This window comes from Mesocricetus auratus, unplaced genomic scaffold (genome assembly GCF_017639785.1).
Source record: "Mesocricetus auratus isolate SY011 unplaced genomic scaffold, BCM_Maur_2.0 Super-Scaffold_100015, whole genome shotgun sequence".
Taxonomy (NCBI): Eukaryota; Metazoa; Chordata; class Mammalia; order Rodentia; family Cricetidae; genus Mesocricetus; species Mesocricetus auratus.
The window spans coordinates 44,123,933-44,139,077 of record NW_024429198.1 but is presented as its reverse complement, the minus strand read 5'-3'; the positions used below and the strand labels follow the sequence as shown (position 1 = coordinate 44,139,077).

Below are 15,145 nucleotides of genomic sequence, written 5' to 3'. Positions count from 1 at the left end.
GAGATCTGAATCGGAGAATTAGCTTGTGGCCATAAGCTGAGAATGTCAGCCAGAGGAGAGGGACTGTGGAAAAACCCTAAAAGTTGCCCAAGTTTGGGTGGCAGCATAAGACTATTTAGAAAAGCTACAACCAAAAAACTGTACACTTTCTCAAAGATTTGAGGAGAAAACCCAGCTGGTCAGGCAGGAACTCAGGCAGGAGGAACTCCAGTGGGAGTCCTGTCTCCAGATCAGGTGTAGGCCTGGGCCAGTAGCTTCAAAGAAACTTTTTTGTGTATTCGTACTTTACCATTGGGCACCAATTATAACACAATAAACAAAAGACAGATTTTGGGATTCAAGCCTCAAACTGAAGATCAGAAAAGCAAAGCAGCCAAGCCAGTAGCTCAGAACAAGGGGCGATCCTCAAACTGCTCCCGACTTCACTGCTCCTCAGATTCACTCAGACTGCTATGCTCTCCTCAGTGTGGCTAGAGACTAACTCTCAGACTGATTGCCTCTACCTGTTATACCTCTCAAATCCTGGCACCAAAGGCATTAGCTCTGATTTACTCTCCGGTAGTCCAGGGTGGTCTTGAACTCAGAGATCCATCTGCCTTTCTCTGGAGTCCTGGGATTAAAGGTGCGTGCCACCTGATCTCTATAGTGTGAGGCTGGCTTTGCTTTCTGAATCCTCAGGCAAGCTTTAATAAATCACAAAGAATATATCACCACACACAAAGATTGTGTTTGGATCTCCAGCAACCATGGATAATGCCTCAAATTCACTAGCCAGCAAGCTAGTCCAACTGATGAGTTCCATTCTCTCAAACATTGACTTCTGGCATAGGCATATACCAGTAAAAATCTTTTTAAGTATTTATGGCCATGAGGTTAAGGTTAAGTAGTTTTAGACACGACACCACCAACAACAAAAATGACGTAAAAAAGAGGAAACACCTAAGGGTATACATGGTGGTACAGGGCTTGCCTAACATGTACAAAGCCCTGGGTTCTATTCCCAACATCTCCAAAAAAGTGCGAGAAGATGATTCAGGTCTTTGTGGGCAGGCAGCGCTAAGAGAAGGAAGGTGCTCCATATTTAAGGGAAAATGGAAACCTGTATTTAACAAAGGAGTGTGCCTGGAATGCATTTCCTTGTTTGGAAATGAAACTCAGGCCTCTATGTGACACAATTACTAGAGAAGACTGAGTACAGGTACATAGGACTCCTATATTTACACCATTTTATGGACGTTGGGAAATTTATCAACCACATTGCTTATTTTCCCACTTTAAAAAAAAACTGAGCATTTGCTAATTGTGATGGGGATAAAGAAAAGTGAGGCAAGTCTACAAAGCACTATGAGAATATATAAACGCTTCGTGAAGAATTCTATTTCTATATTTTCCTAATAGGGATACATATAAAAACTTTCATGCAATGAAACAATATTTGCTTCTAAGAGCTAATGTCTGAAGAAAAAGCAAACTTGCCGAAAACAACTGGGGGATGAGTTTGTATATTACAGTGTACCCAGAAGACAGAATACAATGCAGTCATAAAAAGTTAAGCCATAGAAGAATATTTATTGATAATGGGAAAATGTTAACAATATACTTCTATATGAAATGTGTAGGATAAAAAACAGTATATATAGTTTAATACCACTTTATGGAAAGAAAATAGCCATATATACAAAATCATGCATAAGAAAAAATAAGAACTGTATACACCATTTACGGTTATCTCTTTAGTGGACTGGATATGGTTACAATTTCACACTACACTCAACCTGCCCTGCACACAGTATCTGCTTCATCTATTCTGTGATTGGTTTGAAAGAATTTCCTTCCAACAGCCTGTCTTGCATTATAGGCGCCTCCTTCATGCAGCTACTGCTGTGCTCATCAAAGTAGATGCTACTTGCTTTTATATACCAGCATGTGAACAACACTTGAACTAATACAGAGAACACCACAACAGACTCTGCCTGGCTATAGAAAGTTAATATTTGGAGAACTAGAAAATTCTCTACATATGATTTTTCTCTATCTTAGTAGAGAAAAATATGCTACCATTATTTTGCATTGGTGGTAAGTGTGAAATATGTAATTTCAGGAGTTAGAACTGGAGAATTTGGGATCTTTCCTCCCACCTGCAGTAAAGAAGGTTAAGGATCTCAACCCACAAAATGTGGTTAGTAATCTTGGAAAACATAACATTTTTAAGTGAAGGAAAATAAGATCAGAGTTACAAAAAATGTTTTGTCCTCTGTAAACACTAATATATTTTGGACAAAACACCAGGAAAGAAATCAGTGTGCTGGGAAAAATTACTCCTTCTTCCTACAGCATAAATCTTAATGCTTTTATCGCTTTTCACAGTCTGAAATGTCAAGACTATGAAATTGTCTTTAGCAAATAATGTCTAAATTCCATTAATAGTTAATACATAGGATATACTCAGCATTTCATGGAAACAGAGGTAAGTGCTCCAAATACACACATATAGGTCATCCTATAATTCTCAATAACTTACAACATTAAATAATGTTGAAAATAAGACTTCTGTCTCAGAACCCACTCTAGTGTAAAGCTGGCTCCTGGATTCCTATTTAAAATACCAAGTGAGGATGTGGATCTTTCAGGGTTAAAGGTTAGAGAAAAACATCTGCCCAACCTCATATGCTCCACGCTGTAGCGCCATCCCAAAGCTGTTTCCTAACTTCTGGTCCCTTCCTTGGGAGGGAAGTCAAACAAGCCTGTGATCACTTGATCAACCTAGTAAAAGTTGGCATCATATCTGAACGATAACAGTGTACAACTTACCTACATCTCAAAGGGAAACATTGTCTTTTTCCTTACAAGTAGTATGCAGGTAAAAAGTAAATAAAGAGACACTGTTAGAATGGGAGATTTGCCAAGAATCTGTGGGGAAAGATTTTTTTCTAATAAGAAGATTTGTCCCTCCATCTCTCAACAAAAATCACAGAACTAAAAGAATCTGTCCAGAACACAGATGCAAGTGTGCGTCAAACTAGTCCATTTTCCCCTGCACCAGGGCATTCTGCCACTTCTATCTTACTCTCTAAGTGTCCCGTTGACACACATAGGAAGAACACAGGAAGGTTTGTTCAGAGACACTGTAATGTTACAGTAACACACGTAGAGGATGGAAGAACTACTGAGACTCGATGCTCACTGTGTTTCCTTACAGGAATTAAACAACAAAAGGCAGAGACTTACAAAATCTCAAATTTCACAAACACCAATTTGCAACAAAACTGAGGAATTCATGCCACTTGGGCTAGCGAGTATGTTAAATTACCACTGTGGCACACAATCACAGATGGATACTCCTGTATTGTTGTCACTTAATCTAATACTCCATGATGAACACTATAAAATGAAAAGTGGCAAACTTGTAAAATCACAAGGAAAAGAGTCTCCAAGAATTCAATTTTCAATGAGCTCCCACTCTAATATGCTATAGGGAGCAGTAACACACGGTCATTTAACTGTATGAGAATTTATATCACAAGAAATCAGGCATTTATAGTCTTCTGAATATACATCTTCCCTGTCAAACAAAGGCACTCGACACAAGCTGAAATAGACAGTTAGCTCAGGTACTATGCCCTGCATCTGTCACCTTCCGAGTTATATGAAATGGCAATTAAGCTCACATCAGTTCTCCCACACAAGCCTGAAACACATGTGACTATATCCTAAATTCTCTATTTCTTAAATGATGGAGCTAAGGAAGGAAACACGATGCTGGTGTCCATGATGAACTGGCTGACTTGAGCTATCAAGTGGACCATTTTTGTGTATTTGTTAACTATGGAATGTGTACAGAATGACTCGAAAATTACCCTTTCATAAAGTTTCAAGTATTAATGGTCATTCCTCTTCTTGTCTTTTTTTACTTTCTTCTTTCCCAGATGCTTAGATGACTCCTCCTGGAAAAGAAACCAGTCAATGCAGCACCTTCACATCCATGAACAGACAGAACCTCACAGCAAGCATACATCTGGTCTATAAGGCGAAGCATAAGTACTTCCAAATGCATCAGCATTGCCTAAAGACACTGGGGCGTATAGTGTAATATAATATTTCGTGACAGGCAAGACTAGTCAAGAAAAACATTTTAACCTAGTATATTTATGTTTGAAAAATCTCAATATTATTTCATTTATCTCCATTCTCCCTAGTCTAAATATATAACTATAAACATATACAATGCATAAGCAAAACAGACACATCCACAGACATGTCAGGGAAGCACAGATACTCTGGCACAGAATTTCAGGACTTTACGGTTACCTCAAGAACATCTACTCCGTGTAACAGCTCATATCTTCCTGGATCTCAGCTTGAGGGTTAGTATTTAGAAGGGTATCTACTTTTTCTACTATAAACTCTACAGACCAGACTTATAAAATCAGATTCTCTCATCATTCCGATTAAGACCTAGGTCTCCAGCATCCTAGTTCAATAGCTTTACCAATGCAATGCCCATAAATTCACCCATTCTTGATTTTATTTTTGGAGTTTCACAGTGATAGCAAACTCATAACTAGAGCATCAACAGTTACTTACAGGTGGACGTGTGAAGTTCCTCTCCACCAGTATGTTCCTGGCACAGTTGTTGATGTGTTTGAACCGATCAGGTCCTAGCAGAATTCCTCCATACCAACGTGACACCACCACAATGACATTCTTCACATTCAAGATCTGTTATTTTCAGAAGCATGATCACACACAAATACATAGGTACAAATAAGAGTTTTAAGAAAGAAACTGTCAGCATATAGAATGGCATGCACTGAATAAGGCTGCTACAGCTCAGGGATGACGATAGGACAAAAGGGAACTTGGAAAGTCAGTACAGTGTTCTACACCCTCAAACTCTCAACTTTGGAGCAACAGGTTAGAGTGGAGGGGGAACACTGAGGGTATGGCACCCATTCTTATTCACTTTTACCAGAAACAGCTAAGTTTAGGCAGCCTTCTATCAGCAACAAAAACAAAATAAACAAATAAAAACCTGCTCCCGAACAGACTACTGAAGAGTGCCACAGTGACACTTGTCAATACTACCTTTAAGGGGAAGCCACCAGTGGTCAGATCTGACCCCCACAAAAAAGAACGCTCCTACTGAAGAGAAAGGTCTAGTCCAAAAGAAAACCCCACATACAGGAACAGAAGAAACCTGAGGAAAAAAATAGCACACCCTAAAAACGAATGGACAATCAATGACCACTAAACAGATGAAGAATATCCAGCAGGATGAAAGACAAAGGATGAGATACAGAAACTAAAATGGACCTGGAGAAGTTTAAGGCTGAGAATAGTTAAATAAAGGAACTCAAATTAATACATGCAGACAAAATTTGAAAGCTACTTTATCTGTAAAAACTGAAAAATATTCCTAAGAAAAACAGAATTAGAAAACAGGAAAAAAACAACCTAATATAGGAACTAGAGAGATGGCTCAGTCAGTTATTAAAGAGTACCTGCTGCTTTTGCTTGCAAGGACCCAGGTTCGATTCCCAGCACCCACATAGCAGCTCAATCATCTGTAACTCCAGTTCTAGTGGATCCAATACCATCTTCTGGCCTCTGCATGCATGCACATGGTACACAAATATAATGCACGCAAAATATCTATATACATAAAATAAATCATTTTTGAGAAAGAGGGGAAATTATTTCTAACAAGGAAAAGAACACTGCTTAAGAAAATTAAATGCAAAGTTGTTAAAAATACATAAACTTTGGAAGATGGTCAAGACAATGGCTCAGAACACAAAGACAAAAGAGACAAGCAATTTAAGTTTTAACAATGAAACATCCTCCATCTACTCCATGTTTCAGCATCCAGCAACAGGGAGTTGCACAGAGACAAGAGAAGGAAGCCAGGGACCAAGGGCAGTTTCCTAGAGCAGCAGACACTCCTGTGTTCCCTGGAAAGCATGCATTTGGTATTAACTGTCAGCACTCTGACCCGGGTCCAGGGGTGAAGATTTCTCCTCAATCAATGTGTAAGACCAGTGTCTCACATCATTCAAATCCTCCCTGCTTTCTAAGTGGAGCTCTGGTCTGTTGGGAAACTATGGCCTGTAAATGCACATTCAGAGTTGAAATCTACACTGACCTCCATGAGGTGAAGAAGACGGCCCCCAGCAGCTGTTTCTCCATCATCCTCACAGTCCTGCAAGAAGGTCTGCTTGTCCTCACAGAATATCCTAAAATACATACGGAGGGCTATACTTGGAAGCATCAAAGTATACTGAAATATGCCATATAGTAAATGGTATTCCTCAATATATTATGTCATCAAAATGATCACCTCCAAAATTAGCATATTTATCTTTAAAATCCTTCTTGAACTCTGTCTGAGGCATTGCCATGGTTGGCTGGCCACATAAGCTCATCTTCACAATGAGGACACTAGGACCCAGAGGTTTCCCTACTTATTAAAGTGCTGCTTTTGTGAGAAGATTTTCCTTCCGTTAGCTGAAAGCTGAGAGGTCCTAAAGAGCCATGATGGAAAGCCATCCACTGAGAATACACTGCATCCAGGCATTACACCATAGAAACTGTAAAGCGGCATGAAGAAACAGACAGCACACCCCTGCCGACAAGAGCCTAAGAATCGGTGGGAACAAGGCAAGTGCGTCAGGGCAGGCAAAGGTCAACACATGGGAGTGCTTCCTAGTCTTCCTCTCATTTGGTTCAGCCACCAAGTTTTCAATATAGTACTGGACGTAATGGCATGTGACTGTGATCCCAACACTTAGAAGGTAGAAGTAGCATCAGTTTAACACCCAGGAAAGCAAGTTTGAGGCCAGTCTAGGCTATATGAGACCCTATCCAAAGGACAATAAATAAGTAAGCAAACAAATAAACAAGCAAGCAAACAAAAGGAATGCATTTGATTTCCAGCCAGATACTGTTCAGGGAGCACACACTCATACACATTAATAAATCTTTTTAAAAGATGTGAAACTACTAATACGAAAAACTTCCTTACGCAAATTGAATCTTTTGAATTTGAAGTTCGTCTAACCTAGGTTTTATAAACATTCAACTGAATTTTAAATTTATGCCAACTCCATACACACACACACACACACATTCTGTTTTATTTTAGGGCTAAACTATATCTTTAAGTCTTATTACTTTGTATATTTTTAAAAGCTCTTTATGTTTTCATTTGCAAATCAGCAAATGTTTGCACTCAAAACCCCAAGGCATGCTGTAAAAGCACTCTTAACTCATTATTTATATGAGTATAAATTAGTTTAAAAGTAACCTTTGGGCTGGGCAGTGGTGGCACATGCCTTTAATTCCAGTACTTGGGAGGCAGAGGCAGGCAGATCTCTATGAGTTCAAAACCAGCCTGGTCTATAAGAGCTAGTTCCAAGACAGCCTCCAAAGCCACAGAGAAACCTTGTCTCAAAAAACCAAAAACTAGCTAACTAAATAAATGAATAACCTTTGAGAAAATCTGAAATATATATCAAGTTAGAAAAGTATTCCAAAAAAAAAAAAAAAAGCCGGGCGGTGGTGGCGCATGCCTTTAATCCCAGCACTCGGGAGGCAGAGGCAGGCGGATCTCTGTGAGTTCGAGGCTGGGCTGGACTGATAGCCTCTGAAACAATACAGAGAAACCCTGTCTCGTAAAAACCAAAAAAAGAAAAAAAAGAAAAAAAAAAGAAAAAAAGAAAAGTATTCCTACTTTCTGATAATTCTACTATAAAACTATAAAACTATTGTCTTCCTTCTAATGTTATCTCCAACTCATTTTTAAAAAGGAAGGTGAGGAGCTGGGACAAGAGCTCAGTAAGCATGAGCACAAGGACCTCAGTCTCAATCGCCAGCACCCACCTAAAAGGCTGCTGTGCATCGTGTGCCTGGACCCCAGCACTGAGGGGGCAAAGACCAGGGGGTGATGGGGTGTGCTGGCCAGTTAGTCTAGCCAAAATACTGAGGTCCGGGTACAGCGAGAGACCTTGCCTCAAAAGCTAAGGAAGAGAGCAAATAAGATACAACGGCCAACAGTGACTTCTAGCCTCCACACAGGAAAGCACACCCCACACACGTATGTGCATGTGTGCACACAAAGGTGAAGAAACGGAATCTGCTCAGCAGAAATAACTCAATTAATGTTCAAAACATTCCTACCTGCCAGGCAATGGTGGCACACGTCTTTAATCCCAGCACTTAAAAGGCAGAGGCAGGCGGATCTCCATGAATTCAAAGGCAGGCTGGTACACAGACCAAGTTCCAGGACAGCCAAAGCTACACAGAAAAACCCTGTCTTGAAACACCCCTCCCCGAAAAAAACAAAATGTCTGTCAAACTTGCTTTACAAAAATTTGAAAAACTATAATGAAAAAGAAATGGCTAAATAAATTGTGTTATAGAACCTCAAGCAAGTAAGGACTTGAAACAATTTTTTTTTTTTTTGGTTTTTCGAGACAGGGTTTCTCTGTGGCTTTGGAGGCTGTCCTGGAACTCACTCTGTAGACCAGGCTGGCCTCGAACTCACAGAGATCCGCCTGCCTCTGTCTCCCGAGTGCTAGGATTAAAGGCGTGCGCCACCAACGCCCAGCCTTTGAAACAATTTTTAATGAAGCAACTATAGGAAATATTTTTATTAAACCAGAAAAATGGGACACAAGTTAAAAGTGTTAAAATGATTAAACTTCTCAGAGAAAAGACAACATACACCGAAACACTAGCAAATGTAGTTAGCAGTAGCAAATGCCCTCCAGCTATGTTTTTCTCGGCTAGCAGTGTTTACATATTTCAGAGGTCTACTACTATAACAAAAACGTGCTATTTTACAATCATGCCTAATTTCCCAAGAGCTGCTTATAAATTGCAGAGTCTAAAAGCTCTCACTCACCTGTAGGCATAGACATTGTGGGTGGCACTGGCTACCTTCTTGTTCTCGTACAATTTGGCAAGAACCATTTCCACCTTAAAACAGCAGCAATACAAATAAACAAGTATGACTTTTATTTGCTTTGTAAATGCTACAAAAGCAGAATTAAAGTGATTTGATATAAATCTTATACCAAAATAGTCATTTAAAGAATCCCCTAAGCTCTGAAGTAACCTAATAGGGCAGACATTTTCTGAGCACTAATTACCAACAGATGCTTAGGGCTGTATGTCTAAGGCACAATGTATGGAAGTTTGTTCCCCATGTGAGAACTTTTCATGTGAATGCAACCATTTCCAGAAACTAGCTCTGAAGTCGGGCGTTGGTCATGCACACCTTTAATCCCAGCATCAGGAGGCAGAGGCAGGTGGATATCTGAGTTCGAAACCAGCCTGGTCTATAAGAGCTAATTCCAGGACAGCCTCCAAAGCCACAGAGAAACCCTGTCACCTTGTCTCAAAAAACCAAAAACAAAAACAGAAACAGAAAGTAGCTCTGAAATATCCTTCATGTGCTCACTCTATGAAAAGGGAAATGTCCTGCACATGCTCATTCTATGATAGATGTACAGTAACACCATGCTCCCAACGTTAGAAATCAAAATCGTCACTAGGAATCAAGTACACTTCGTAGGGGAGTGCTGACCCAGCTCTTATAAGTAGAGTTCTTCTGTATCAAAATGCAAGGGAGAGGAAGAAGCATGAAGAAATTCACTCAAAGGGCAAATGAAAGGAATAGGAGGAATAGATAAATAATTAAACAAAAAAGTCAAAACAAAATTTCAAATCAACAACAGATATATTTCAATATGAATATGTCCCATAAATGTCTACTTGAGACTCAGCTTTAACCGGTGTCTGTATTCCCTGTCAGCCCTAAAAGAAATAAGAAGAGAGGCTGATGAAATGCTATCTGTTGCACCATACGAGCATGAAGAAGATGCAAGGTGCACTATTAATGGTAAATGAGGAATTAAAGTGGTTTTGTGTAAAGAGTTTAGACTTCTTTCCCCTTGCAATGGAAATCAGCAAAGACTCTGAGAAGGAGACTGGCTGGAAAAGACAGTGAGATATGATCAGACTGCCACGAACTCAAGAGAAATACTGAGAAGAGCCTGAGATGAATTAGAGAGACCAAGTTTAATCATATACCATGCAATCTACAGTCATCTGTTACCAGATTCTGGATCAACACAGTCAAGTAGATAATCATCTTAAAGATGATTTTGGCTCACCAAGGTCTGAGGGCCTGTGATCATGAAAAGTGGGTCTAGGAAGGACAATTCAGAGAAGGATCCTGGAGGAGTGCGAGCAAAGTCTTGAGAGGAAAATCAGTCATTTGAATGGAAAGGTGGTTCTTCGAGCACACATCCAGGTAGAGGAAAGCATCCTGTCCCAGGTTCTGAGAGCAGAGTCCTTGTAAACAGAGCTCCATTCCTAAGAGTCTAGGCTGCAGAGGTGCTTAGAAAGCTGGGGTGCAGAGCACTTGCCTAGATGTGGGAAGTACTGAGTCTGATTCCCAGCAATGCAAAGAAAAGACAGAGGGGTGGAGGAGAAAGCAGAAACAGAGCCCACAGGGAGGAGACTAACCCCAAAGTGTTGAACAAAGGCACTTTTCCTGTTATTTCCTGTATATATAGAACATAGAAATAAAGACATCTACTGGAAAGAATTAAGAAAGACAAGGACCTACAAACAGAGCTTTTGAAAAATGAGTTGCCACTTACATACTCTGGTAGGAATATGGTCAACTAACACCAAGAAACAATATGACTGGCCTTGGCATATTGGTCCCAATGCCCTCCCTCATCAGACAACAGTAGAATGTACTTAGCTTCACATATTCAGTAGAACAAATAATTCCTTTTGACCAGATGGCAAGCATCATGGTCTATACATAAACGCAAGTTTTTCTTAAAGATTCATTGAAGAGTAAGATCCAGTGAGAGATTAAATACAACCCTAGTGTTGTAACTCAGTGTAGAGTTCTTGTCTAGAATGGACATGACCTAGTTTAATCCTCAACAAAAAAGCAAAGTTTATACAATTTTGAAAGCAGAATCAAGCAAATCTCTCGTGCTTACAGGAATTTAGGAGTGGGGAAACAAATACATGATGTTTATTTTATGTGGAACCGCAAGCGTGAGTTGGAAGTGTTGCTGCAGACCATCTACTAGAACCGCACTGGTGGGGCAGGATCAAGATGGATAAGACACAGTCACGCACCTGCTTAAAGCAGGATACGGGGGCCACATGGGCCTGGAAAGTGCTCCTTCGGTCTGTAATGGGAACGCCGTGATCAATTGGAGGAAGTTCTTCCACTTCTATAAAAATCAAAGAATTAGTTTACCTTTTGTTTTTTAAAAAAGAAAATCAGCAACAAAGGAAAAGAGCTGGGATTTAAACAATATTACATGGAAAATCTAAGCAAAAACAGCATAAATAATTGTCTACCAAAATTAAACTTGAAGTAAAATGTTCATAAATTTATTTTATGTAAGGGAAAATAAATGACTTCCACCTGCCATTGCCACTCAGTGAAAGTGTACAAAGCCAGGACTCAAATCTCGGACTGCCATAGTAGTTTAAGTTGGTATAGCATCTAGTTTTTAAAAGAGTAAAGGGCTTCTCAGACCAATGACATCAGATGCTTACACAACTTGTTTCTCCATATAGACCAACCTCTGGAATGGGAAATCTCTGACTGGCTTTATATTGTATGGTTATAATATGTCTTCTAGTAAAACTGTTCCTACTTCACATAATGGAATTAAACACAATAGTACTATATTCAGTCAGTATTCCATAAAAGTGCAATGATGAACAGCTGTTCCATCTTTTCAACAAGTTTAAAAATCACTACAACTATGGTAGAGAACTTAACTGTCTTATCTGCTGCTAACCAAAAGGTTAATAGGAAGGGAACACATTTTAATGTTCACAAGCAAGCACACCCTCACACATGAGTCTTTGCTGTTTCTAGGCCTCCTAAAGAGCAACATGGCCTGATCTCCAGAGAAATTAGTTAAACACCATACCTGGTACATGTTCACTGACGTTGCGGTCTGATTTTTTAGCTGAATTTCCTGGACGACGACGTCCTACATTGACATCACGTTCAACTTTTTTCTCTTTAGTTTTTTTCTTTACATCTGGAACTAAGTGAATATGAGATTTATGATTGATCCTTGAAACAAATATTAAAATACAAAAATCATTGGAATCCTAACACTTGGGAGGCAGACAAAAAAGCAGGCAGATCTTGGTGAATCCCAGGCCAGTCTGGTCTACACAGCAAGTTCCAAGTCATCTGTGGTGGGGGTTGGAGAAAGAGAGAGACATACAGACACACACACACAGAGACAGAGAAAGGAGGGAGGGAAGGAGGGACTGGATCTTGACCTCTACACATCATTCTTCAACAAAAGGAGTCATGATTGTTTTCTTACAACAGAATTCTAAGAAATAAATAAATGAAGGATATGGAAAATGAGAGTGATAAAGATCTTGATAGGCTCTTCTGACGATACTAAAATAGTAGGTAAAAGTATAAGAGAGAACAGGAAGGGAAAGAAGTGGCTCAGGGGCAAAGCCCTCCTTATGGCAAGCAAGTGCCTGGTTCAATCCCCAGTACTGAAAAAAATAAAGAACCTCAGTACAGCCTTCCAAAACTATAGTTGGAAGAAAGCAAGAATATCATGTGAACTTGGGGGTTTGATGCCAACCTGAGTACTGGGCAACATAGCAAGACCCTCTTCCTCCCACCAAAAAAAAAATCTCCCCCACAAAAAATCAAAGACATTAACTACCATGATTAATTTTACATGTCAACTTAGTGAGGCCCTAATGTGGCAATCTTTGAACAAACACTATTACAGATGTTTCTATGAAGCCATATTTGGATGGGATCAACATTTACATCCACCAATTTTGTCCTCCTCCACAATAGGGAGCCTCATCCAAGTTAATGGGAAAAGACAGAGCTCCACAAAGAGGATATTTTCCGGAAGACTACCCTTGGACATAACTGTAACATTAAATTACACTGTGCTGGTCCTTGCAAATTCCAAACTTACCATCCTCATACTTTACAAGTCAATTCCTCAAAATAAAGCTGTATATACATACAAGCATAAACATATTTTTATGAGGTTTGTCTTTCTGGAGAAGCCCAACATACTAACTTTAGGGTGGAGACAACTGGTAGATACCATTTTAACTAAAGGATGGAGGTAAACATTAACAGTCAGGAGGCAAACTTATGAACTTCCTGGTGTGGTGTCCTGTGCTGCAAAGCAATTAGGAAGCAAACTAACATCATGAACTTCTCAGTATCATTGCTAGGTGCTATTACCAAAAAGGCTCACTCCAATCATAAGCACTGACAAGACCACAAAATAAACAGAAAATTCAGGAGTGTCAAGGTTATAAAAGTTAAGAAAAGGGACTGGAGAGGTTGCCACACAAGCATAAGGGCCTGAGTTCTATCCCTGGAGTCCTTCCCACTGACAGGGAGGCAAAAGCAGGAAAATCGGTGAGGCTCACTGACAGCAATTCTAACCTAACTGGTGTGCTCCAGGCCAATGAGAGTCTGTCTCCAAGGAGACAGAATGCCATTTCTATGGGTAACACCGCAGACTGTCCTCTGGCTCCATGTGTACACACACATGCACCTGCACACAAATTCATATGTACATATACTCTTGCATTTGTTTAAATGGTTAAGGAAAGACTGAGGAATGGATTACAGTATGGAAGAGATCAAACTAATAAATAAATGGAGTGTAGAATTGTGGACAAACTCCTACAGCAAAAGAAAGGGTATCAGTGGAAAAACCTGTGAAGCCTGAGAAAGCTCTTTAGTTAACCAAATAGTATTGACTGTTGTTAGATTCCTACTCCTGGTAATTACTCCATTGTTACATAAGAGGGTAATATATTCCTTGTTACACAAGATGAAAGCTATTTTTACTGTTCCTGATACTTTTCCATGAGTTTAAAATAACCTCTAGTGTCTTTTTAAAATTTAAAAGGTTGTGTATACATATTTAAAAATTTAAAGATTTTATTCTATAAAAATAAAAAACAGGGTCTGGAGGGATGGCTCAGCAGTTAAGAGCACTGACTGACTGTTCTTCCAGAGGTCCTGAATGAGGTTCAATTCCTGACAACCACAAGGTGGCTCACAACCACCCTGAATGAGATCTGGTACCCTCTGCTGGCCTGTAGGCAGAAGGCTGTATACACAATAAATAAATAAAATATTTTTTAAAAATTATACTGAAATAAAAATTAATTACTTGAACTGTAGCTGCCCTGTAGAAGACAATTCTGATGCTATACCCTAATCACTCACTCTTGCTCTAATACAGAAGGCTTTTTTGTTTGTTTGTTTGTTTGTTTTGTTTTAATTTTTCAAAAAATTAGAATAGAATGTAATGGGTACAGGATTTGCCAGGTACCTATCCTACCACTAAGCTATAATCCTAGTCCAAAAACAATTTTAAATAAAAGACCCATACAAAACTTCTAAAATAAAATTTTAAAGTACTTTTCAACACAAAAAGTAACTTCTAAACCTGAAGAGTCAAGGTTATGGAGGGGCACATCACTGCTGAAATGTGTTAAATGTTCCTGAAAGTTGAATGCTGCCAATGTTCTGGAGCTCTTCATGTGGACTGGAACAACCTTGATGTCTACAGCTACTCAACTCCACGAAACAAGCTGGCAAAGTTCGCTTGGCTTTAAGAACTTTCAGAGACTTACTGTTTCTCATAAGCTTTGAATGCTGTGAAATCAGGACATGGATCCAAAAGTCAAAGAAAACACTCTCCACTCTCTCTCCACTCCTCTGTGAACTTAACACAGCAGCGAAAATATTTGCTTCTACAGAAAAATGGTAAAAGTGATCTAAAACACACATAGTGCTATCAACTTTAAACATACAAAACAATTAGTTCTCTGTAAATAACCCTCTTTTAAAAATTCTAAATAAGCTACAGGGCTCTTTTATAATTCTTTCCCCCAACACAGAAAATAATTTCCAAGTGGTGACAATAAAAAGCAATTTAGAAAAACTACCAAGCCAAATGGGAAATGGAGTTTCTCTCTCTGCACAGGTCTTTGTGGTGAGTGGCAGAAAAGTAAAGTAAAGGGACAAAAGCCCATGCTGCCCTCTGTCTACTCAGCAGCACAATGGAGGCTG

The 15,145-nt window shown here is 39.4% G+C and overlaps 1 protein-coding gene across 7 annotated transcripts in view; it reads right to left on the bottom strand.

Moving 5' to 3' along the window:
• Positions 1-1,549: 1,549 nt before the first annotated feature.
• Positions 1,550-15,145, bottom strand: part of Impact (impact RWD domain protein) — a 36,715-nt gene continuing 23,119 nt past the window's right edge. For 5 of the 7 annotated variants that reach the window (XM_040757857.1, XM_040757862.1, XM_040757863.1 and 2 more), the window contains 7 exons: positions 14,707-14,826; positions 11,979-12,098; positions 11,167-11,264; positions 8,903-8,976; positions 6,143-6,233; positions 4,585-4,719; positions 1,550-3,944 (listed from right to left, as the gene is read on the bottom strand). In XM_040757857.1, the coding sequence (XP_040613791.1) occupies positions 3,879-3,944; positions 4,585-4,719; positions 6,143-6,233; positions 8,903-8,976; positions 11,167-11,264; positions 11,979-12,098; positions 14,707-14,826 (704 nt within the window). In that variant the 3' untranslated portion in view covers positions 1,550-3,878. Of the gene's footprint in view, positions 3,945-4,584; positions 4,720-6,142; positions 6,234-8,902; positions 8,977-11,166; positions 11,265-11,978; positions 12,099-14,706; positions 14,827-15,145 lie in introns of those variants that run through there. The other 2 variants (XM_040757859.1, XM_040757860.1) reach the window with 2 other exon arrangements.